Raw genomic sequence first — 26684 nt, forward strand, 5'->3', positions numbered from 1 at the left:
TGTAATTGTACCCGCATCCACCACTTCCTCAGGAAGTTCATTCCACACTCAAACCACCATCTGTGTAAACAATTTGCCTCATTTTTTTAAAATCTCTCTCCTCTCAACTTAGAAGTGTGTCCCCTAGTCTTGAAATTCCCCACCCCAGTGAAAAGACAACTACCATTAACTCTATCTATATCTCTCACTACTTTATAAATTCTATCAGATCGCCTATCAACCTCCTACGCTCCAGTAAAAGAATTCCCAGCCTATCCAGCCTTTCGTTATAACTCAGACCTTTCAAATTCAAGTTTATGTAGGAATGCTGGGTGAATGAGGAGGAGATATTGATTAGCCATGATCTGAATGAACGGTGGAACAGACTGGACAGAGTGAATGACATCCCACTCTCCCAATCTTCCTTGGCATCACCTAATCACTGCTCAATCTCTAGAGTACCTCATCTCTCCATAACATTTGCAGGTTCAGATAGAACCATGAGCTTTATCCTCAGTGGGCTTGTATTGTGAAGGAGGCTCTGATTCACTCTGGTGTGAATATGTTGATGTGTGTAACTGTGTTCTGTACATGTTAGTATGTGTACACGTACATGCATAGTCTCTGTTCAAGTGCAATGATGTGGTACATAGCAGCCAGTGCAGCATTTAACACACTCATTTATTGAGTTAAATCTTTTTATTTGTTTTAAGTGAACAACATAAAAGCTGATAACAAGAAATTCCAAAATTTTCAAAGCCCCAAGTTAGTTTCATAAAATTTCTCCATCTTCCTGGCCTCTATTTTGATCTTACAAATGCAGCCCTCAGGCAGAGAACAGGTTAAACTGATCCAGAGCCGGAACACAGGAGGATGACAGTGAGATCAGACGTGTAGTGGTTAATATGGTATATGGAGAGAGGGGCTGAGAAATACAATAGAGGTGTACATACTGCAGACACTATAATACCAAGCAAATCTAATAATTACAATCTTCAAAAAAACTCACAAATAAATGTACTTAGTAAATAGCTATTAAATCAAGAACAGGTACAGAATATAACTCTACTAACTATAACTCTAACAACCAGTGTTTCAGTCATTGAATTCATAACCTGTGGGTTACAAGGTCAAAATTCAACCAGTAATTTTGGGGAGAGGCAGAGGAAAATGGAGTTACATCCATTAGTTAACACTTATTAGTTCAGAAAATAACACAATGATTAAACATTCACTGGTTTATGTATATTGGTTGCTAACATTAGTTCATGTTTATTGGTTAAAACCTTTAGTTACTATCTCAGAGATAACATTGAATGTTTGGTTAATAATGATGAATTAACATCCATTGCTTTATAAACATTCATTAACACCAGACACAGCACTCCATTCATTTATTTCTTTTAGGGAACAAATTTTAACAACAAGTGGGTGTGAGCCTAAATTTACACATTCACACTTTACACTCAGCCACAAGTGATTAGGGAATTAGCCAAATACATGGAGGAATATATAATGAAAACAATTATATTGATGTACAGTCACACTCACACCCACAATCACACTGACACACACACAATCACACTGCCCCACACATACACAGTCACTAACACCACACACACACACACACACGAATCCAGTTATACTGATCATTACTCAGACCAGCCTTGACCAAATTCTGCTTCTGCATTGAAGCCTTATGTGAAACAATCCATCTATACCAGGCATGTCCTACATAGCTATAACCCCAGGGTCTGAGGTAGCACTAAACTCTGCCAATCTAATATTACCCAAACAAAACTACTCTGTTTAGATTTCCTATCTATTGGATTTCATGACTGCAAGGCTTGGAAGAGAAGGTTATATCTGTGTGGTCTCACTGGTGGGCAAATCCTAAATTAAACTTCCAATACCTGACAGTGAATCAGGAAAGCTGTAATGAGGACAGGAAATAAGCTGAATCATTAACACAGGGGAGTTCCCGGGAACCTGTCATTTTTCAAGCACTGCACAATATTTTAAATTTATTGTAGTTTTGCTGGACACATATTAGATCAATTCCTAAACTAATTCCACTGTCCTGCTCTCTCCTCATTACCCTGTATGAATCCCTAAACTGATCCCACTGCTCCATAATCTGCCCACAGCCCTGTGTCAATACTCCAACAAATTACACTGCCCTACTCTATCTCGCCACTACCCTTTATCAATCCCAAACTGATCCTGGTGACCCATGCTCTACCCTTAGCCCTGTATCAATCACAAATAAATCCCAATACCCTGCTCTGTTTCCCCAAAGCTCTGATCTCTCCCCATTGTCCTGTATCAATCTCATAACTAATCCCATTGCCTGAGGCTCTCCCCATAATCCCATACTATTCCCTAAACTAATGCCACTGTCCAGTGTGTTCCCATTGTCCTGTATCAATCCCTAACTAATCCCACGGGTCTCTTTCCATAACCAACTATTAATCCCTAACTAATCCCACAGGTCTCTCTCCATAATCATCTATTAATCCCTAACTAATCCCATGGGTCTCTCTCCATAACCATCTATTAATCCCTAACTAATCCCACAGGTCTGTCTCCATAACCGTCTATTAATCCCTAACTAATCCCCTAATCTCCATGGTTTGGTAATTGCTTTTACATAAAATAATTTTTACTCAAATGATGCAATGATTTCTGTTTCAATCACTCTTTGGGGTAAAATGTTCAAGATTCAAAAACAGTCTACTCAAAGCAATCATTCCTGGACCCTTTCCTTCTACTCACTCCACTCAATAGTTACATTCAGCAGAAGTGGGTACTGAAAAGCTGGAGATCAGAATCAAGATTAGAGTGTTGCTGGAAAAGCACAGCAGGTCAGGCAGCATCCGAGGAGCAGGAAGAGCTTCCTGCTGAAGGGCTTTTGCCTGAAACATTGATTTTCCTGCTCCTCAGATGCTGCCTGACCTGCTGTGCTTTTCCAGCCCCACTCTAATCTTGACTCAAAAGTGACATTGTTTGTGAAAATGGGGACTGTTGTCTACACAAGGGGTCTGAATTAACTTTGTCTACCAATGAGGTAGATGAGCATGTCAGGTTTCCATTGAATGTAGCTGTAGGGTTATGGGATGGTGTTCCCTAACTGTCCAAGGTTCCAACGTTCTCCATCCACTCCATCTGTCTTCATTCCATCTACCCCGTCATTCTGTAAAACAGAAACATTTTTATCTTTCATTTATTTTTGCCTGTTTCAGATCATTTGAAGGCTTGGTCAATTCCAATGCTCACCCTGGGTTATATCCTTATGTTAGTAAGTGGTTTCACACGCTCCATCAGAAATTTCCACTCAATCCTATCCATTTACACTCAGCTCACTCAAGTTCTCGGGGAATGGGAACTTGTCTGGGTCTGAGCAGGACTCTGGTTTTGGGCTGTTGGTAATTAGGGATAAGAAATTAATAGTGCCTGGCCTATGGCACCCAGGGCCTTAAATCAACTTCCAATCTGGTTGCTTTTCTCATGATAACACCTATTCCCAGCATACCATCCTGCTCTTTTCTCACTACATCACTCACTTATCCCATTCACCCATTCCACCTCATTATCCAAACCCATTGCATTTCCGATTTCTCTCCCAACTCTGGACCTGAAATTAAACAGAGTTCCTCCATTCATATCCCCCACCCTCACATCCATCCATATTTCTTTGGCTATTACTGGGTGATGAGACAAAAACAGAGAAAACAGAGCTAATGATTGAAGAAGGATCACTGGACTTGAAACGTTGACTCTGCTTTCTCTAGGGCAGCACTGCTACCTCACAGCGCCAGGGAACCAAGTTCAATTCCAGCCTCAGGTGACAGTCTGTGTGGAGTTTGCACATTCTCCCTGCATCTGTGTGGGTTTCCTCCAGGTGCTCTGGTTTCCTCCCACCGTGTAAAGATGTGCAGGTTAGGTGAATTTGCCATGTCAAATTGCCCATAGCGATAGGTGCATTAGTCAGAGGAAAAGGGTCTGGGTGTGTTACTCTTCGGAGGGTCAGTGTGGACTTGTTGGGTGGAAGGGACTGTTTCCACACTGTAGGGAAACTAATCTTCACAGATGCTGCCAGAACTTTGCCAGAAATGTCTGATTTCTAGCATCTTTCTTTTTTTTGCAATAAGAGATCAGAGTTTTGGGAGAAGGGATATCAGATTTAAAACAGAGATAGGGAAAAATGACTTCTGCCAAAGGGTTGTGAATCTGTGGAATTCACTCCCCCAGAGTACAGTAGATGCTGGAACACTGGATAAATTTAAGGATGGGATAGATAGATGTTTAATTACTAACAGGTTGAAGGGTTTTGGAGAGAGGTCAGGAACCTGGAGTTATACAGTCATAGAGATGTACAGCATGGAAACAGACCCTTCAGTTCAACCCATCCATGCCGACCAGATATCCCAACCCAATCTAGTCCCACCTGCCAGCACCCGGCCCATATCCCTCCAAACCCTTCCTATTCAAATATCCAACCAGATGTCTTTTAAATGCTGCACTTTGTCTGGCAGCTTATTCCATACACGTACCACCCTCTGCGTGGAAAAGGTTGCCTCTTAGGTCTTTTTTTATATCTTTCCCCTCTCACCCGAAACATATGCCCTCTAGTTCTGGACTCCCCCAGCTGAGGAAAAAGATTTTGTCTATTTACCCTATCCATGCCCCTCATGATTTTATAAACCTCTATAAGGTCACCCCTCAGCCTCTGATGCTCCAGGGAAAACAGCCCCAGCCTTTTCAACCTCTCCCTATAGCTTAAATCCTCCAACCCTGGCAACTTCCTTGTAAGTCTTTTCTGAACCCTTTCAAGTTTCACAACATCCTTCTGATAGGAAAGAGACCAGAATTTCACGCAATATTAGAAAAGTGGTCTAACCAATGTCCTGTACAGCCGTAACATGACCTCCCAACTCCTGTACTCAATACTCTGACCAATAAAGAAATGCATACCAAACGAAAAAAGAAAATTCTGGAAAATCTCAGCATGTCTGGCAGCATCTGTAAGTAGAGAAAAGAGCTGATGTTTCAAGTGTAACTGACCCTTTGTCAAAGCATACCAAATGACTTCTTCACTATCCTATCTACCTGCAACTCCACTTTCAAGGAGCTATGAATCTGCACTCCAAGGTCTCTTTGTTCAGCAACACTCCCGAGGACCTTACCATTAAGTGTATAAGTCCTACTAAGATTTGCTTTCCCAAAATGCAGCACCTCACATTTATCTGAATTAAACTCCATCTACCACTTCTCAGCCCATTGGCCCATCTGATCAAGATTCCATTGTAATCTGAGGTAACCTTCCTCACTGTCCACTACACCTCCAATTTTGGTGTCATCTGCAAACTTATTAACTATACCTCTAATGCCCACATCCAAATCATTTATATAAATGATGAAAAGTAGTGGACTCAGCACCGATCCTTATGGCACTCCACTGGTCATAGGCTTCCAGTCTGAAAAACAACCCTCCAACACCACTCTCTCTCTTCTATCTTTGAGCCAGTTCTGTATCCAAATGCTAGTTCTCCCTGCATTCCATGAGATCTAACCTTGCTAATCAGTCTCCCATGGGGAACCTTGTCGAACGCCTTAGTGAAGTCCATATAGATCACATCTACCACTCTGCCCTCTTCAGTCCTCTTTGTTACTTCTTCAAAAAACTCAATCAAGTTTGTGAGACATGATCTCCCACGTATAAAGCCATGTTGACTATCTCTAATCAGCCCTTGCCTTTCCAAATAGATGTACATCTTGTCCCTTAGGATTCCCTCCAACAACTTGCCCACCATCGAGGTCAGGCTCACTGGTCTATAGTTCCCTGGCTTGTCTTTACCGCCCTTCTTAAACAGTGGCACCACGTTAGCCAACCTCCAGTCTTCCGGCACTTCACCCGTGACTATTGATGATACAAATATCTCAGCAACAGGCCCAGCAATCACTTCCCTAGTTCCCACAGAGTTCTCGGGTACACCTGATCAGGTCCTGGGGGTTTATCCGCCTTTATGCGTTTCAAGACATTCGTTTAGTATCTCCCCCATTTTCTGTGGCTCCACACAAAGGCCGCCTTGCTGATCTTTGAGGGGCCCTATTCTCTCCCCATTTACCCTTTTGTCCTTAATGTATTTGTAAACACCCTTTGAATTCTCCTTAATTCTATTTGCCAAAGCTATTTCATGTCCCCTTTTTACCCTCCAGATTTCACTCTTAAGTAATCTCCTACTGCCTTTATACTCTTCTCAGGATTCACTTGATCTATCCTGTCTATACCTGACATATGCTTCCTTCTTTTTCTTAACCAAACCTTCAATATCTTTAGTCATCCATCAGTCCCTACACCTACCAACCTATACTTTCTCCCTAACTGGAATATACTTTCTCTGGATTCTCGTTATCTTATTTCTGAAGGCTTCCCATTTTCTAGCCGTCCCTTTACCTGCAAACACCTGCATCCAATCAGCTTTTGAAAGTTCTTGCGTAATACCGTCAATATTGGCCTTTCTCCAATTTAGAACTTCAACTTTTAGATCCAGTCTATCCTTTTCCAGATCAGTCCTGATTCTACTGAGTGACAGAGCAGGCTCAAGGGGCTAAATGGCCTCCTCCTGCTCCTGGTTCTAAGGTCCATATTCAGGGTTCCTGTTTCTAATTGGTGTCCCATTATCCCTGTGTGTAACGTGTACATGTGTTCCAGGTAAAGAACATCAATCTGGACTGCGATGCCTCTGTGGAGGAATAGCTGGTATGTGCTCACTTTCAGGGATGAAACACAAAAGAAATGGCTACTTGGAGGAGAGTCTTTGAGGGGCTGAGGAGAGAGGGCAAGAGGGATGACCTTATAGGGGCATGGACAGAGTAAGTAGACAAGGTCATTTCCCTTGGGATGGGGGAGTCCAGAACTAGAGGGCATAGGTTTAGGGTAAGAGTGGAAAAATTTAAAAGGGACCTAAGGGGCAATATTTTCAAGCAGAGGGTGGTACGTGTATGGAATGAGTGCCAGAGGAAGTGGTGGAGGCTGGTATAAGTACAACATTTAAAAAGCTTCTGGTTGGATATATGAATAGGAAAGGTTTAGAGGGATATGGGCCAAATGCTGGCAAGTGGGACTAGATTGGGTTAGGATATCTAGTTAGCATGGACAAGTTGGACCGAAGGGTTTGTTTCCATGCTGCATACCTCTATGACTCTATGAAAGGAATGACATCGTAGAGAGTGTCAGGCCAATGGGGTAGAAAGAAGGAAACATTCAGATTCAGTGAGAGGAGAGGACTCCAGCCCAGGGTAACCGCAGCTAACTCAGTGTATCATACCAGCAAAGCTATGGTGAGTTATTTGATAGGAAGTGTTGGTGGTGAGGGGGGAATGTGTTACAGCCCTCTCCCAGGTTACTGACTGGAACAGCTTGAATTGTGATAATTGCCCTGATTAAAAATCTATCCAGCTCAGAATGAGTGTATTAATTAACTCAGCCTCAACAGCCCTCTGCAGTAAAAATTCTACAGAATCACTTCTCTCTCAGAGTAGAAATTCCTCCTTATCTCTGTCTGAAATGTGTGTCCCTTGTTCAGGGATGATGCCCTCTGGTCCTTGGCTCTCCTTCAAGGGCTAACAACCTTTCCACATTGACCCTCAAATCCCCTAAGAATCTTACTTGTTTCAATTCTTCTAAGTTTCAATGAGTACAGGCCCAATCTGGTTAACTTCTCTTCCTAAGTCAGTACCTCCATACCCAAGATCAGCTGAGTGAACCTTCCTTTAGTCTGCCATTCACTCCATGTAAATGCTAACACTTGTTTCTCCCCCCACTTATTGGCTACAGCAGGAATATCACATTAACTGTGGCAAAGGAAAGGCCAGACAAGAGGAAAATTGGGACGCAGTAGTTCACACAACAGAACAGACACTTGCAAAATGTCTCTCCAATTATTTAAAAAGTAAATCTAACCCCAAGAGTAAAGAAAAACACCAAGAGTAAAGAGAAACACTCCATTGATGGTTCCTACCTGCAGCCCAAACGCTTCTGCAGTTCTGCAAGATTGTAGCAGCCTTCCAGCTGTTGTTTCAGTGTTACCAGTTGTTGTTCCAGTTTGATTTTATGATCTGGTGGCAAGGAAGCACAGAATAGACCATCATAGAAGGAGGCCATTCAGCCCACTGAATCCGTGTCAGCTCTCTGCAACCTGATTTTTCACACTTTCTCCATTTGCTGCAGTTTGTTGCTTAGCACCCACCCTTTAGACTGAGCTGTGGATCATCACTCCTCATGTCCTAGCACGTGGATCAGCATCAATTGTGACTCTCCTGCTATGAAGCACCTTGGGACATTTGGCGTAATTGCTGTCCTTGAAGTGACAAAGTACAAAATTGTCAGCTGAGCAGGGTCTTGTCATTGGCTGAACCCCAGGGATGGACTGGGCACCAGGAATTGGAAATCCCACCCCAAATCCATTAACCCCCTGGTGACTGGGAGCAGCAGGTGGTCCTGTGGATTGACCCATACTTATAGCACAAAACAGTTAAGGCTTATGCTCCCATACATACAGAGGGAGTGCTGCACTGTTGGTTGGTGCTGTCTTACAGATATAATGTTAAACCAAAGCCTAATGTGACAGGCCAAATGGAAATGATCTTTAGTCACTGGTTTGAAGAGGAGCAGGAGCAGAGGTGTTATCGCTGGTGTTCTGGCCAATATTTAATCTTCAATCAACCTCATTTAATCTGATGCTGATTACTGTTTATGGGAGCATGCTGTATGCAAATTGACTGCTGTATTTCTTACTTGAGAACAGTGACGATATATCACAACGACAGCTCGGGAATCCTTTATCCAAAAACCTCAGGGCTGGGTTTTCGGACAAAGATATTTTCAGTTTTTGGGTCCACTGCAATTAATTTGGCTCCAATTTATTTTCCTAAAGGCCACGGTTAGATCTGTAGCCACTGAGAGTGTGGCCCTTTGGAAAAATCTTCACTTTTATGTCTATTTGAATCTGTTTGGCAAAAGGCAAGTTTTATTCCAAAGGAACCCAAACTGAATGTGGCTATCAGACTGTTCTTGTCTGCTTCTTAACAGACATTTGGTTTTTAGGTATTTGTCATTTTTGGATGTACAGATAATGGATACCTGACCTATATCTCTTTGGCCACACAGCACTTTGAGACATCCAGGGCAATATGAAAAATGCAATTGATAAAATTTTCCAATTCCAGACAAGAGAGGCAGGCAGCACTGATAATGTAATCAATATACCAGAGAAAGAGTTCTGTTGAAGACTTACTGGACTCAAAACGTTAACACTGATTTCTCCCCACAGATGCTGCCAGACCTGCTGAGTCTCTCTGGCAATTTCGGTTTTTGTTTCAGATTTCCAGCATCTGCAGTTTTTTTTTGTTGTTATTGGCCTGGATGGTGTCAAGCTTCTTGAACGTTGTTGGAGCCATCCAGGTGAGTGGGGAGTATTCCATTCCACTTCTGACATGTGCCTTGTAGATGGTGGTCAAGTGGACACCATCCTGGATGAAGCAGTCTGCCTAACTGGTATGACCTAGGAGCTTCAACTTCCACTCCCACCACTACCAATACACAGTGGCAGCAGTGTGTACCCCCCCAATGACCACCCCTGCTAAGGTAACTCGGTCCTTCCCATCCATTCTATCTATGCCCCTCACAGTTGTGTACACCTGAGTCAGATGTCTCCTCAGCAACCTCTCTTCCAAGGAGAGCAACTCCCAACCTTTTCTTAAAGCTTGGAGAAAATGAGGATGGCAGATGTTGGAGCTCAGGGTTGAGAGTGTGGTGCTGGAAAAGCACAGCAGGTCAGGCAGCATCCAAGGAGCCCGTCATCAGCAGTGGGCTTATGCCCAAAACATCGACTCTCCTATTCCTCGGTGCTGCCTGACCTGCTATGCTTTTCCAGCACCACACTCTCTTTTCTCATATCTGGATAATTTCAGCCCTGACAACACCCTTGTACATCTCCTCTTCAATACAATTAATCCTTTTTGTAATTACACGACCAGAACGGCACACAGTACTCAAGCTATGACCTAACTGATGATTTATACAGTTCTAGCAGAATCTCTAGCTCCCTGTGCTCACATATTCAATTCCTTGGATAATAAAGGAAAGGATTTTAAATCCACCCTAATCACGTTAATGGTCTGTCCTGCTCCCTTCTGGAATGTGTGCACATTCACTGCCAGGTCCGTCACTATCTCTCGACATCTCCCAAGTGCTCTCTTATCAGTGTAGAAGCAAGTTACTGCAGATGCTGGAATCTGGACTGTCAACTTGCTCTTTCACCGTTGATACTGCCACACTCCACTGTGATCTCCAGTATTTTTTGTTTTCACTATTTTCCCATCAATTGTACGCCCTTTTATCTTGTTTGATGTCCTCAAATTTATCATTTCACATTTAGAGTCATAGAGTCAGAGAGATACACAGCATGGATGACTGTCAATGTCCTATAGAGCTGCAACATGACCTCCCTACTCTCTTTATCCAAATTAAACTCCATCTGCCACTTCTCAGCCCATTGGCCCATCTGATCAAGATCCTGTGGTTCTCTGAGGTAACTTTCTTCAATGCTCTGGCTGGTAAAGAAAAGTATAGCAAACGCCATCTTCACTATCCTATCTACCTGCAACTCTACTTTCAAGGAGCTATGAACCTGCACTCCAAGGTCTCTTCGTTCAGCATCACTACCTCGGACCTCACCACTCAGTGTATAGGTCCCGCTCTGATTTGCTTTTCCAAAATGCAGCAATTCACATTTATCTAAATTAAACTCCATCTGCCATTTCTCAGCCCATTGGCCCATCTGATCAAGATCCTGTGGTTCTCTGAGGTAACTTTCTTCACTGTCCACTTTTCCTCCAATTTTGGTGTCATCTGCAAACTTACTAACTGTACCTCTTATGCTCACATCCAAATCATTTATACAAATGAAGAAAAGTAGTGAACCCAGCACTGATCCTTGTGGCACTCCACTGGTCACAGACCTCCAGTCTGAAAAAACAACCCTCCACCACCACCGTCTGTCTTCTACCTTTGAGCCAGTTCTGTTTCTAAATGGCTAGTTCTCCCTGTCTTCCATGTGATCTAACCTTGCTAACCAGTCTCCCATGAGGAACTTTGTCAAATGCCTTACTGAAATCCATATAGATCACGTCCACCGCTCTACCCTCATCAATCTTCTTTGTTACTTCTTCAAAAAACTCAATCAAATTAATGAGACATGATTTCCCATGCACAAAGCCATGTTGACTATCCCTACATTCACAGTGGCTCAGTGGTTAGCACTGCTGCCTCACAGCACCAGGGTCCCAGGTTCAATTCCAGCCTTGGGCTACTGGCTGTATGTAGATTGCACATTCTCCCTGTGTCTGTGTGGGTTTCCTCTGGGTGCTCTGGTTTCCTCCCATGGTCCAAACCTGTGCAGGTCAGGTGAATTGGCCATGCTAAATTGTCCATTGTGTTAGGTGCATTCATCAGAGGGAAGTGGGTCTGGTTGGGTTACTCTTCAAAGGGTCGGTGTGGACCAGTTGGGCCGAAGGGCCTGTTTCCACACTGTAGGGAATTTAATCTAATCAGTCCTTGCCTTTCCAAATACATGTATATTCTGTCTCTCAGGATTCTCTCCAACAACTTGCCCACCATCAATGGCAGGCTCACCAGTCTGTAGTCCCCTGGGTTTCTCTTGTCCAGGTTGAATGTTATTTTCACTTAAAAAGTCCTCAATTTTGACCATACCGTGAGCACAAAACCCAAGGCTGTCATGTCAGTGCGGTACTGAGGGAGTGCTGTGTGCTGACCCTGTGCAAGAGGACAGTTCCTGGTAACACTTTGTGAGGCCGGAGTGTTCTCAATTTCCAATCTAGTTTTATTTGATTGTGTAAATTCTAGGGGGTTGGCTGAGTGGAATTTACAACATTTCAGCCCCAGCTTTTAAACTGGGTATGGCTCCCTGTGTCAAACTCTGGATTTCAGCAAAGTAACTGGTCTTACGAGAGAGTGCACAGTTTACCAGCATTATACCAGGATGTGTGAGGTCAATAGTGTCAAGAGACTGGAGACATTGCCTTTGTTTTAGAGAAGGGAAGATGAAGGAGGAATCTGACATTCAAACTTTTTTATATTTTTGGTAGAGTAGGTAAGCAGAACACATGCCCGAGGCGAGGAGAGTCCAAAAGTTTAATTCATCAAGGAAAGGACCAGTGGGTTCATGAGCAAACATGTAAATATAAGGCTGCAAACCACATGTACTTAAACATGTGAGAATTTATAGAACGAGTGAATATTCATTGTTCACGCACTTACCTTCCAAAGCAATTTTTTCTTTCTGCAGCAGCCAGAATTCTCTGATGGCGCTCTCCTGTTGGGGCAGAAAGCAAGTTGGTTTTTACAAACTCTGCAAGGATTGAACCTGGGAATCCAGTGTTAGGAGAAAATGAGGACTGCAGATACTGGAGATCAGAGCTGAAAATGTGTTGCTGGAAAAGCGCAGCAGGTCAGGCAGCATCCAAGGAGCAGGAGAATCGACGTTTTGGGCATGAGCCCTTCTTCAGGAATGGGGAGAGTGTGCCAAGCAGGCTAAGATAAAAGGCCCTCCTCCCTACCTTTTATCTTAGCCTGCTTGGCACACTCTCCTCATTCCTGAAGAAGGGCTCATGCCCAAAACGTCGATTCTCCTGCTCCTTGGATGCTGCCTGACCTGCTGCACTTTTCCAGCACCACATTTTTAATCCAGTGTTAGGGACAAGACAGCATGCTTTTCCACCAAGCTATAATGAATTATATTTTGAGATCCCCTCTCAGCCTGAATGGGAATGTTAATAGTTTCCCTTCACATTTTGAAAATGCCTTTTTTGTTCAACTGGATTGAAACTCTGAGAAATGTCAAAATTCCACTGTACTTTCTGCAAAGTCTGTACAGAGCTGTTTTATACTTGTACTTACTTTTTAATTATTTATGAATAAAGTATATTTTTGAATTAAAAACAGAGACTGCTGTCAAATGAGGTGCTACTGGAAAGTCTCAGAGACCTGCTCATTGAATATAACAATATCAGAAAAAGGAATTGAATGTATATTATGTGAAAATTGTCTCTAAGTTCCCACTTTCCCAATTACTGTAGCAAACACCCACCCTTCGCAATGTACATTTCCAATTCCCAGCATCCTTTCCATTCATACTCAGTCTCACAATAACATAATCAAAAAGGAAAAATGAGATTGATATTGGAAGGAAACAATTGCCGAACTGAACAAGGAGGTGGGCTGGCTGGATTGCTCTGCGAGAAAAATAAAAAAACTGACGGGCTGAATGTCCTCCTGTGCCATAAGTGATTCTCTGACTCTGTAATATCCTCTTTAATTTCTGGGCCAAATGCTGGCAAATGGACAAGCCGGACCGAAGATTCTGTTTCCATGCTGTACAGCTCTATGACTCTGACTCTAATTGGGAATTGGGAACTGAAATGAGCTCTGACAACATAGAATACAACCTTTTTCCAATGTGTCATCGGCATAATCAGAAAACAAAGAAACTGCAGATGTTGGAAATCTGAAACAAAATGCAGGAGAAACTCAAAGGTCTGGCAGCACCTGAGGAGAGAAAGCAGAGCTCACGTTTCAGGTCTTCCCCAGAACTGACTTGAAATGTTAACATTGACCTCTCTCCACAAATACTGCGAGGCCTGCTGAATTTCTCCAGCAAATTTTCTAAAAACAATTTCAGTAATAACCTTTTCAGCCAGGGAGTGGTGAGAATGTGGAATGGACTCCTAAAGGGTGTGTCGAAAGTGAGGACTGAGAATGCTGGAGATTAGAGTCGAGAGTGTGGTGCTGGAAAATCACCTGAGGAGCAGGAGAATCAATGTTTCTGGCAAAAGCCCTTCATCATTCCAGATGCTGCCTGACCTCGTAAAAGGTGTGGTCTGTGCTCCTGATAATTTGCTTTCACACACTGTATGGACCTTTGATGTCCTGAACCAGCAGTTATCTCTGAAACTAGGAATCGATGTCATCAACACACCAATCATCGGAATGTCAGACTGGTTGTGAGACTACACAGCTTAGAGGGAACTTTGGAAGTTGTTAAACTCCTGCAAATGTTAGTAGGATGCAGGGTGATGTAGTGGTTTGCACTGCTGCCTCACAGCTACAGGAACCTGGGTTCAACCTTAGACATGGGTAACCGTCTGTGTCAAGTTTGCATGACCTCTCTGTGTGTGGGGTGCTCTGGTTTCATCCCAAAGGCTTAATTTATTATTGTCACATGTACCTTGTTACATTGAACAGCACTACAGGGAGATCATACCAGATAAGGTGCATTAGGGTAATAGAACAGACTGAGGAATACAATATTACAGCTGCAGAGAAGGTGCACAGAGAGCGAGGTCAACATTAAATTTAAAATTTGAGAGGTTCATTTGGAAATGTAACGACAGAGGAGGAGAAGCTGTTCCTGAATCTATTGGTACGTGTGGTTAAGCTTATATACCTTCTGCCTGACAGAAGAGGTTGGAAGAGATTATAACTGGGTGGGAATGTTGGGTAGCTTAACCAAGGTGAAATGGGGGTGTGGTCAGGGTAGAATATTCTTCAGAGGGCCAGCCTGATGCAATTAACTGAATGGCCTTTATCTGCACTGTGGGGATTTTATAATAGAACAAATAGTGTTAATACATTTAAGGGGCAGCTGGATTAAAAACATAAGGGGAGAGGATAAGAAGCTGAGAGAATGAGCTGAAGGTGGGTAGGGGAAGGCTTCCATACAGCATAAATGCTGAAATGGACCAGAGTCTTTCTCTCTGCTCCGAACAGAACTGGAAATATTGAGCTTCAAAACTGGGAGAAGGTCTCAGGTCAATTCGACAGACATGGCCAAGGGGAAGGATGGAAGTTTCTGAATGGCCACCAGATATAGACAGAGCTTGTCTGGGGAAATGGTGGCATATATAATACCATGACAGGATGCTGTTAACCAGACACCCAGAGTTAATTCAGGGGTCATAGGTTCAGTATGAAACACAGGAATTCTCTCCCTTTCCAGTTCTTTCCCCACCATTAAGACACTCTTTAAAAACTCAGCTTTTTAATCGCCTGCCTTGATATTTCCTCAGGTGGCTCAAAGTTATGTCTTATTTTATAATGCCTCATCTTATAGGTGCTATATTGATGCAAACTCTTCTAGATGAAGCACAGCATTAGCTGCAACTCAGTTGTCTGTGTTTAAATCCCTCTGAGGAGAAAGTGAGGGCTGCAGATGCTGGAGATCAGAGTCAAGAGAGTGGTCTGGAAACGCACAGCAGGTTAGGCAGCATCTGAGGAGCAGGAGAATCGATGTTTTGGGCAAAAGCCCTTCACCGACGAAGAGCTTATGCCCAAAACATAGAATCTCCTGCTCCTCAGATGCTGTCTGACCCGCTGTGCGTTTCTAGCACCACACTCTTGACTCAAATCCCTGTGACCCGAGCATAAAATGTAAGCTGACACTCCCTGTGCCCAGGACTGAGACAGTGCCACACCCTCAGGTACAGTCTTTTGTACAAGACGTTAATCTGAGACCCCACCTGCCCTGTCAGGCTGGTGTAAGGCAGTGGGCAACAGCAGCGGATTTATCCCTGTCTTATGGGCTAATAGCTATCCTTCACCCAATATCATGAAAAGCAGATTATCTGGTTGATATGTGGGATCGTGCTGGATACAACTAGTTGTGTTCTTTCATGGGATGTGCGGCTAGCATATTTCTCATGCATTCACCCATGGAATGGGATGGAATGTTCCAGATTACAACAATGAATGACATTAAAAAAAAAGCGTTGTTGGGTCTTTTAATGCTTTTGGATGTCCCAAGGCAGCAAAGGAGACTGAAATAAAGGACTATTTTTCTCCTGTAAACCATATTAAGAAATATTTGTAAGGAAATGTTATGAAGGAAACAATTGAGGAGCTTCTGGTTGGAGTCAAGGTAATCAAACTGTGAGCCAAAAAGACATTCTGGAAAGGAAGTTGTGTCTCACAAAGTGATTGGGATTTGCATCTTCCTGCAGGTTTTTCCTCTCTATACAAAAGGAGCTGCCACACGCCATGCTCCAGGATCCTGGTTTACTCAAAGCAATTACACTCCAGCTGAAGCCTCTTTAATCGTCATGGTTAAAACTGCTTTGATGTGTTAGACAGTGACACAACGAGGGGAGGAAACTTCCACTTGTGACACAATCCAAAACGAGGGGCACACTCGCTAATCTCTGGATAAATCGATAGAAGGTTGGCTGACTGCAAAAGTTATTGTAGAAAATAGAAGCAGATGGTGTGGGTGAGGGGGAAGGGAGCAGATTAGCTGGCCAACAGGAAGCAGAGCATCAGTGAACTATCTGTATCTCCTTGTTGTAAACATCCAATGTTTTTGCATCCAATGCTTTCTGTGGCAGAGAATTCCACAGGCTCCCCACTCATTTCTCGTCATCTCCATGCTATATGGTTTCATAGAGTCATAGAGTCATAGAGATGTACAGCACGGAAACAGACCCTTCAGTCCAACCCGTCCGTGCCGACCAGATATTATAACCTAATTTAGTCCCACCTGCCAGCACCCGGCCCATATCCCTCCAAATCCTTCCTATTCATATACCCATCTAAATGCCTTTTAAATGTTGCAATTGTACCAGCCTCCACCACATCCTCTGGCAGCTCATTCCATACACGTACCACCCTCTGCATGAAAAGGTTGCCCCTTAGATCTCTTTTATATCTTTCCCCTCTCACCCTAAACCTATGCCCTCTAGTTCTGGACTCCCCCACCCCAGGGAAGAGACTTTGTCTATTTATCCTATTCATGTCCCGCATAATTTTTTAAACTCTATAAGGTCAACCCTCAGCCTCTGACGCTCCAGGGAAAGCAGTTCCAGCCTATACAGCCTTTCCCTATAGCTCAAACCCTCCAACCCTGGCAACATCCTTGTAAATATTTTCTGATCCCTTTCACGTTTCACAACATCTTTCCGATAGGAAGGAGACCAGAATTGCACGCAATATTCCAACAGTGCCTAACCAATGTCCTGTAAAGCTGCAACATAACCTCCCAACTCCTGTACCCAATACTGTGACCAATAAAGGAAAGCATACCAAACACCTTCTTCACTATCCTATCTACCTGCGACTCCACTTTCAAGGAGCTATGAACCTGCACTCCAAGGTCCTTTGTTCAGCAACACTCCCCAGGACCTTACCATTAAATGTATAAGTCCACCCCCACCCCATTCTTCGAAACTCTGGGGAGTATATTCGGAACTGAAGAGCCTCTCTTTATGTGGCAGTGCTGCCATCTCTGCCATCCCTGCCATCCCAAAGGAGTCCTTTGTTGCACTCTCTTCCCACTCAGAACATCTATCCTCAAATAAGGAGACCAAAGGTATATGCAAAACTCCATGTAAGGTCTTGTTGAAGTGTTGTTGCCAAACATCCTGGTTTACCAGAGTAATGTTTGGAATAGGCAAGCTGTCCCTTGGAGAAAGGTTGGCCAGGTTGTGTTTTGGGGGGGAGGATTGAGCAGGCTGTGGTTTGGGGAAGGATTGGTCAGGCTGTGGTTTGGGGAAGGGTTGGGTAGGCTGTGGTTTGGGGAAGGGTTGGGTAGGCTGTGTTTTGGGGAGGGGTTGGGTAGGCTGTGGTTTTGGGGAGCGGTTGGGTAGGCTGTAGTTTGGGGAAGGTTTGGGTAGGCTGTGTTTTGGGGGGATTTTGGGCAGGCTGTGGTTTGGGTAAGGGTTGGGCAGGCTGTGGTTTGGGGAGGGGTTGGGTAGGCTGTGGTTTGGGGAGGGGTTGTGCAGGCTGTGTTTTGGGGAGGGGTTGGGCAGGCTGTGGTTTGGAGAGGGGTTGGGTAGGCTGTTGTTTGGGGAGGGGTTCTGCAGGCTGTGTTTTGGGGAGGGGTTGGGCAGGCTGTGGTTTGGAGAGGGGTTGGGTAGGTTGTGTTTTGGGGAAGGGTTGTGCAGGCTGTGGTTTGGGGGGAGGGGTTGTGCAGGCTGTGGTTTGGGGAGGGGGTTGTGCAGGCTGTGTTTTTGGGAGGGGGTTGGGCATGCTGTGGTTTGGGGAAGGGTTGGGTAGGCTGTGGTTTGGGGAAGGGTTGGGCAGGTTGTGTTTTGGGGAGGGGTTGGGCAGGCTGTGTTTTGGGGAGGGGTTGTGCAGGCTGTGGTTTTGGGAGGGGGTTGGGCATGCTGTGGTTTGGGGAAGGGTTGGGCACGCTGTGTTTTGGGGAAGGGTTGGGCAGGCTGTGGTTTGGGGAGAGGTTGGGCAGGTTGTGTTTTGGGGGGAGGGGTTGTGCAGACTGTGTTTTGGGGAGGGGTTGTGCCGGCTGTGGTTTGGGAAGGGGTTGGGCAGGCTGTGGTTTGGGAAGGGGTTGGGCAGGCTGTGGTTTGGGGAGGGGTTGTGCCGGCTGTGGTTTGGGAAGGGGTTGGGCAGGCTGTGGTTTGGGAAGGGGTTGGGCAGGCTGTGGTTTGGGGAGGGGTTGTGCCGCCTGTGGTTTGGGGAGGGGTTGTGCAGGCTGTGGTTTGGGGAGGGGTTGGGTAGGCTGTGGTTTGGGGAGGGGTTGGTCAGGCTGTGGTTTGGGGAGGGGTTGTGCAGGCTGTGGCTTGGGGAGGGGTTGTGCCGGCTGTGGTTTGGGGAGGGGTTGGTCAGGCTGTGGTTTGGGGAGAGGTTGTGCTGACTGTGGTTTGGGGAGGGGTTGTGCAGGCTGTGGTTTGGGGAGGGGTTGGTCAGGCTGTGATTTGGGGAGGGGTTGTGCCGGCTGTGGTTTGGGGAGGGGTTGGTCAGGCTGTGGTTTGGGGAGGGGTTGTGCAGGCTGTGTTTTGGGGAGGGGTTGGTCAGGCTGTGGTTTGGGGAGAGGTTGGTCAGGCTGTGTTTTGGGGAGGGGTTGTGCAGGCTGTGGTTTGGGGAAGGGGTGGGCAGGCTGTGGTTTGGGGAAGGGGTTGTGCAGGCTGTGGTTTGGGGAGGGGTTGGTCAGGCTGTGGTTTGGGGAGGGGTTGTGCCGGCTGTGGTTTGGGGAGGGGTTGTGCCGGCTATGTTTTGGGGAGGGGTTGTGCTGGCTGTGTTTTGGGGAGGGGTTGTGCCGGCTGTGGTTTGGGGAGGGGTTGGGCAGGCTGTGGTTTGGGGAGGGGTTGGTCAGGCTGTGGTTTGGGGAGGGGGTTGGTCAGGCTGTGGTTTGGGGAGGGGGTGGTCAGGCTGTGGTTTGGGGAGGGGTTGGGCAGGCTATGGTTTGGGGAGGGGTTGGTCAGGCTGTGGTTTGGGAAGGGGTTGGGCAGGCTGTGGTTTGGGGAGGGGTTGTGCCGCCTGTGGTTTGGGGAGGGGTTGTGCAGGCTGTGGTTTGGGGAGGGGTTGGGTAGGCTGTGGTTTGGGGAGGGGTTGGTCAGGCTGTGGTTTGGGGAGGGGTTGTGCAGGCTGTGGCTTGGGGAGGGGTTGTGCCGGCTGTGGTTTGGGGAGGGGTTGGTCAGGCTGTGGTTTGGGGAGAGGTTGTGCAGGCTGTGGTTTGGGGAGGGGTTGGTCAGGCTGTGATTTGGGGAGGGGTTGTGCAGGCTGTGGTTTGGGGAGGGGTTGGTCAGGCTGTGGTTTGGGGAGGGGTTGTGCAGGCTGTGTTTTGGGGAGGGGTTGGTCAGGCTGTGGTTTGGGGAGGGGTTGGTCAGGCTGTGGTTTGGGGAGGGGTTGTGCAGGCTGTGTTTTGGGGAGGGGTTGGTCAGGCTGTGGTTTGGGGAGGGGTTGGTCAGGCTGTGTTTTGGGGAGGGGTTGTGCAGGCTGTGGTTTGGGGAAGGGGTGGGCAGGCTGTGGTTTGGGGAAGGGGTTGTGCAGGCTGTGGTTTGGGGAGGGGTTGTGCCGGCTGTGGTTTGGGGAGGGGTTGTGCCGGCTATGTTTTGGGGAGGGGTTGTGCTGGCTGTGTTTTGGGGAGGGGTTGTGCCGGCTGTGGTTTGGGGAGGGGTTGGGCAGGCTGTGGTTTGGGGAGGGGTTGGTCAGGCTGTGGTTTGGGGAGGGGGTTGGTCAGGCTGTGGTTTGGGGAGGGGGTGGTCAGGCTGTGGTTTGGGGAGGGGTTGGGCAGGCTATGGTTTGGGGAGGGGTTGGTCAGGCTGTGGTCTGGGGAGGGGGTTGGTCAGGCTGTGGTCTGGGGAGGGGGTTGGTCAGGCTGTATTTTGGGGAGGGGTTGGTCAGGCTGTGGTTTGGGGAGGGGTTGGTCAGGCTGTGGTCTGGGGAGGGGGTTGGTCAGGCTGTATTTTGGGGAGGGGTTGGTCAGGCTGTGGTTTGGGGAGGGGTTGGTCAGGCTGTGGTTTGGGGAGGGGTTGGTCAGGCTGGGGTTGGGGGAGGTGGTTGGTCAGGCTGTGGTTGGGGGAGGGGTTGGTCAGGCTGTATTTTGGGGATGGGTTGGTCAGGCTGTGGCTTGGGGAGGGGTTGTGCCGGCTGTGGTTTGGGGAGGGGTTGGTCAGGCTGGGGTTGGGGGAGGGGTTGGTCAGGCTGTGGTTGGGGGAGGGGGTGGTCAGGCTGGGGTTGGGGGAGGGGGTGGTCAGGCTGGGACGTATCCTGGGAGGTTACAAGATGGAGAAGTGACTTGATTGAAATGTGTCAGATCCTGAAGGATGTGAAGAGGACGTTTCCTTCTCAGGGAGGATCCAGAACGAGGGCTCACTGTTTCAAAATGAGGGGTTCGCCTTCTTCAAACAGAGATCAGATTATTTTTACTTGTCAGAGTCTTTAGAACTCTCTTCCTTAAAATGTGATTGGTCGATAGTCTTTGATTATTTTCATGGCAGATACAGAGAGCTGTAGGGGCTGATGGAGGTCAACCGGGCTGATCATGTTACAATCACTACCCCCTGCCTATCTCTGTCACCCCCTCCAGCCCCTACACCCCTCTCTATCTCTGTCACTTCCTCCAGTCCCTACACCCCTCTCTATCTCTGTCACCTCCTCCAGCCCTTACAACCCACTCTATCTCTGTGAACTCATCCAGTGTGTGAGATTTCTGCCCTCCACCATTTCTGATTCCTTGTGCATCCCGTGATTCCTATTGATCCCTCTCTGAGCCCAAAGCCTGGAATTCATTCCCAAAATGACTCCTTTGTCTCTACCTCTCTCTCCTTAAAGCTGGTCCCTTTATCCTGCCTCTGTCACACAGATTTTGGACACCAATAATGAAGTGTCCCCAGGTTCCTCAATGTTACAAATTACTGTATATGGTGTTGTAATTTTACTAAATCTCCCCCTACACTGTCCCCGTCAAACCTTCCCAGGGACAGAACAGGGTTAGATACAGAGTAAAGCTCCTTTTCCACTGTCCCCATCAAACCCTCCCAGGACAAGGATAGCACAGGGTTAGATACAGTGTAAAGCTCCCTCTACACTGTCCCCATCAAACCCTCGCAGGACAGGGACAGCATGGGGTTAGATAGAGAATAAAGCTCCCTCTACACTGTCCTCATTTAACACTTCCAGGTTGTGTGGGCACTATTATTATTTTGTTCAAAAAGTGTGTTACTGTCTTTAAAACACTTTGTGATATGCTGCAATTGGGAAAGTTGTTCTGTAAATGGAAGTTCTTTTTTTGTCTTTATCAGAGTGTTTCCCATTTTTCACACTCTGCTCCAGTGTCTGTTTCTATGAAACTGAATCTTGATAGTGATCATCAACTGACGATTCGACTGTTGGGTCTTCACTGCTAAATCCATCATTCTCTGAGTCTATGGGTCAGAAGAGCATTTCATCTTGGAGGGGTATTGCACAGTTAGGGGTCAGATTCCAGGCTGAACCATTCCTAACCCATCAGCAGTAAAGCCTAAAGTCTCTGTGTCAAAGAACAAAGAACTTTACAACACAGGAACAGGCCCTTCGGCCTTCCAAGCCTGTGCTGATGCATTTTGCCCTTCCATATTAAAACTGTCTTCACTTACAGGATCCGTATCCCTCTATTCCCTTCCTATTCCTGTATTCGCCCAAGTGTTTCTTCAATGTTGCTATTATGTTTGCTTTCACCAACTCCTCTGGCAGCATGTTCCAGGCTCTCACCCCGCTCTGTGTGGAAAATGTCACCCTTTTATCTAGTAAAGAATGGCCCACAAGCAATGGCTTTGCCAGCAACCCAGCCGCACACATAGAGTCATAGAGATGTACAGCAAGGAAACCCTTGTGAAAAAGTTGCCCTTTAGGTCTCTTTTATATCTTTCCGCTCTCACCTTAAATCTATGCCCTCTGGTTCTGGACTCCCCCACCCCAGGGAAAAGACTTTGTCTATTTATCCTACCCATGAAAGACAGGATTTTAAAAGATTTGCTACAGTTCCCGTCACCACCACCCCCACTACCAAACCCCTCCCCCACTCCCCCGGCCCTGTGACAGCATGAGGTAATTCGTAGAAAGAGCTGTGCAGTCCTTTCCCCTATACTTTATAATCACACCTTTAGCAGGTTAGACACCTGGTGGCATGGTGTAACTGAACAAAATCAAAAGCTCAACCAGAGTTTATCACAATTAAATCATGTTATAATTGTACATGTTTCCACCACTTTCTCTGGTAGTCCACTCCCTGTGAACTACTCTGTGTAAAAAATGCTGCTCCTCATGCCCTTTCAACATCTTTTTTCCTCTCACCTTAAAAAAAATGTCCCCTAGTTTCGAACTCCCCCACTCTAGTGAAAAGACCCTTGTCATTCACCTTGTCCATGCCCTTCAAGAATTTATAAACCTCTACAAGGTCACCCCTCAACTTCCTACACTGCAGTGAAAAAAAGCCCCAGCCTTTCCAATCTATTTGTTGAACTCAAACCCTCCATTCCCGGATAAATTCATGGTTCGGAAAGGTTTGGAGGGTTATGGGTCAAGTCCAGGCAGGTGGAGCTAGTTTAGTTTGGGAACATGGTCAGTGTGGACTGGTTGGACCGAAAGGTCTGTTTCAGGTTATAAATCAGGAAGACAGGAGCTGAATGCAATTACATCCGTAAGTCCCGGCTCATGGAACTTGATTTCACAACTTTACCGCCTTCCAGACTTTAACAACCTGCTGCTTGAACCAATCTCTTCTCATGTTCCCTGGGTCTCTTTGCCAATTGGTTGAAGCCCTTGGTTCTGGTTTATGACCCTGGAGGCTCCTGTAATCTGATTGGGTTTCTCACCCACCCTGAAATGAATGAGCCAAGCCATCAGTTTGATCAATGTCTCCCACCTCCCCCCCCCCATGGCCTTGCAAACTCACATATTCACTTTGGCAGGAAGTGGATCTGGTGTTGCTGGATCCCGGGTTGAGGAAGAAATTGGATTGGTGGTTTTTGGCTGCCAGCTGAGATCTCAGCAGATTCCGTTCCTGCAGGAGCTGCACCTTCTCTTCAAGATAACTCTCCTTCTCGGTCTGCAACTGAGACTCTTTTCTCTTGAACTGTTGGAGCTGGACTGCTGCTTCTCGCTGACATTCTTCATTCACCTTTTCCAGATTGCTTATCCTTGAGGATTGTTCATTGTTACTCTGCCAGATGTGTTTGAAGGTTGCAACAAAACCATCGATCCTCTGCTGGAGCTGTGTCCGAAAGTTGGAAGTCAGCGCTGTGCAGTTTGCTCTCATTTGTTCCAGGTGTCTGCTCAGGTTCGGGTCATAGCGCCCTCCTACCTTCGCCACAACCTCCCTGAATCCTGCTTCATAAACTGCACTGGTTTCATCCATCATCTTCTTAAAGTCCTTGCTCATGGATGTGCAGTTCCCTCTCTGATTTGCCAGCTGCCTGAGCAGTTCTGCCTTCTGACTGTTCAGTTTTGTGACTTCCAAGATGTGTTTGGCCTGTTGGAGCTCATTGTCAGCTTTCAACGTCACAATCTGCATTTGGGCAGTCGAATAGTTTTGTTGCAGCATTGTGCAGAACCTAAACTTTTCAAACGCTGTTTGCGGGTTGTTGTCTGCGGTTATAAAAGATATGAAGATAGTTAACATTTTCTACTTGGTTCAAAACTATCTCAAATGTAACTGCTTCAATACATATTGCCTGGGCGATACCATGTCCTACATCAATGCACATTATGTACAGTTGGGTTGGCTGTGTTGTTAATTGCAATGCAAAGTGAGAATGGGATTGAATTTGCCACATGTGGATGGTGAGGACAAAAGAATCACACAATCACAAAATTGTTACAGTACAAACGGAGGCCATTTGGTCCATCATGTCTGTGCCTAGTCTCCTGATCAACATCTCACTCAATGGCATTCTCCCATCTTCTCCCCATGAGCCTGCACATTATTCCCTTTCCATGTTGCCTGTTTAGAGGGTTTGAGCCATAGGGAGGGGCTGAAGAGGCTGGGGCTGTTTTCCCTAGACTGTCAGAGGCTGAGGGGTGACCTTATAGATGTTTATAAAATCAGGAAGGGGCATGGATAGGGCGACTAGACAAAGTCTTTCCCCCTAGATAGGGGAGTCCAAAACTAGAGGGCATAGGTTTAAGGTGAGACAGGAAAGATTTAAAAGGGACCTAGGTGAGTATATGAATAGGAAGAGTTGGGAGGGGAACGGGACAAATGCTGACAAATGGGACTAGATTAATTTAGGATATCTGGTCAGCACGGATAAGTTGGACCGAAGGGTCTGTTTCCGTGCTGTACAGCTCTTTGAATCTTTGACAGCCCTCTGATTCCCTTTTGAACAGTTCAACTGAACCTATCTCCACCAGACTGTCAGGCGAAACCTTCCAGACCCTAACCACTTACTGCAGGAAAAATGTTTTCCCCACATCGCCTTTTCATCTTTTGTGCATCAATTTAAGGCTGTTACATGAAGTGTGTAACAGAACTATGCCCTCAACTAGTAAAGGATCAGAATGTGTCAGTTTAGCCTCTTGAGACTGTTCCACCACTCAATTAGACCTTGGTTGACTTTGGTCCTTTGTACCAGCCTTGGTCTGTAACCTGTAAACCCCTAATCCAATAAAAATCTATCAATTTCAGCTTTGAAATTCTAAATGTCCTCAGTCCATAAGAAGCAAGAATGAAAATAAGGGGCCATTTGGCTCATTGAATCCATTCCACCATTCAATGAGATCATGACTGATCTGATTATCCTCCACTTTCCTGTCTTTTCTTTATGTTCTTTGATTGCCTTACCGATTATAAATCGATTTGTCTCAGCCTTGAGTATACTTAATGACCTGGCCTCAAGACCCTCCGTGGAAAAGAATTTCACACATTCACTGCCCTCAAAGAAGACATTCCTCCTCATCTCAGTCTTAAATGAATGGCCCCTTATTCTGAGATTACGTCCTCTGGTTCTAGACTCCATTAGAAAGGCAACAACCTCTCCACAAGACCCCTGTCTAGTCCTCTAGTGTTGTATATGGTTTCAATAAGGTTGTCACTCTTTCTCTAAACTTCAATGAGTACAAGCCCGACTCTCCTTGTGAGACAGTCCCTCCATACCCAAGGGATCAGCAGCTTCTCAGTTGGGGTAGCGGGAGGTTTAGTTCCAGATGCATCTTTGTATGAAATAATGCTTCCTGATATTTCCCCTGAGCAGCCTAGCTCCCAGACGGATGGACTGAACCAGACATTCTTGTGCAGACTTACCGTAGGGGGGTGGTCCTCGCGGCTGTGGTTTGGTGGTGTTCTGTTGGTGCAAAGAGACCAGAGTTATTGTCGCTCAACACTGTGCATTGTTCCTAAATAAAAACCAAAACAACTGTGTATGCTGTAAATCAGGAGCAAAAATAGAAATTGCTGGAAAAGCTCATCAGGTCTGGCAGCATCTGTAGAGAGAAATCTGAGTTGATGTTTCGGGCTGAGTGACTCTTGCTCAGTTATGGAGGCTGTGGTTGGAAGATGCCAAAGTTGGACTTGGTGTGACCTTGGATTCAGAAGGAAATGAGAGGCTGAGGAGGAGAGGGAGGGAGATCCTGGGATCACCGAGTGCAACAACAGCTTGCATTCACTTAGCGCCTTTGCTGTGGCAAAAGATCCCAAGGGCCTCCACAGGTGTGTTATTAGACAAAGTGTGAGAGGTCACCATGTAATGGTGACCAAAAACCTGGTCAAAAAAAGTAGACTTTAAGGAGCAGCTTGAGGGCGGGAGAGTGGAGCGAGTCAGAGACAGAGAGAGAAGGTGTGTGAAAGAGACAAAGAGAGGTTTAGGGAAGTCTGGGCTCAGGCAGCTGATAGTACATCCACTGATAATGGGTCAATTAAAATTGGGGAAATGAGAAAGGATGGAATTGGAGGCGTGAGAGATCTCAGAATGGTGTAAATATCATAGTTGTTAGACCTGGATAAAATGAGAATTTTTTAACTCATTACTGGAAGGGGAGATGCATATTTCATAAGGCGCTGAACTCAATCCAATGACTCACATATACTTCCATCAGGATCAGGCTATAACTATTGGCAATTTGGATGAGAAGGAGAATCGAGTCAGAGCAACATCATACCTCAGCATTGTTTATCGAATTTCCCCAGGAAGCTGCACGGGCCCCACACCTCGAAATCCCTTTTCTCAAACTATCCACATTCTCATCCTTTGGACACTCCTTGATTAGATTAGATTCCCTACAGTGTGCAAACAGGCCCTTCGGCCCAACAAGTCCACACTGACCCTCTGAAGAGTAACCCATATCTCTCTGACTAATATACCTAACACTATGGGACAATTTAGCACAGCCAATTCACCTGACCTGCACATCTTTGGAC

At 46.0% G+C, this 26684-nt stretch overlaps 1 protein-coding gene across 1 annotated transcript in view; it reads right to left on the reverse strand.

Moving 5' to 3' along the window:
* Positions 1-659: 659 nt before the first annotated feature.
* The window catches only part of plvapb (plasmalemma vesicle associated protein b), a 29117-nt gene continuing 3092 nt past the window's right edge, over positions 660-26684 (reverse strand). The window contains exons 2-6 of the mRNA XM_060846459.1: positions 25572-25611; positions 23226-23917; positions 12323-12377; positions 8004-8100; positions 660-3172 (exon numbers count right to left, since the gene is read on the reverse strand). Coding sequence (XP_060702442.1) covers positions 3160-3172; positions 8004-8100; positions 12323-12377; positions 23226-23917; positions 25572-25611 — 897 coding nt within the window. The 3' untranslated portion in view covers positions 660-3159. The remainder of the gene's footprint in view (positions 3173-8003; positions 8101-12322; positions 12378-23225; positions 23918-25571; positions 25612-26684) is intronic.

This window comes from Hemiscyllium ocellatum, chromosome 28 (assembly GCF_020745735.1).
Source record: "Hemiscyllium ocellatum isolate sHemOce1 chromosome 28, sHemOce1.pat.X.cur, whole genome shotgun sequence".
NCBI lineage: Eukaryota > Metazoa > Chordata > Chondrichthyes > Orectolobiformes > Hemiscylliidae > Hemiscyllium > Hemiscyllium ocellatum.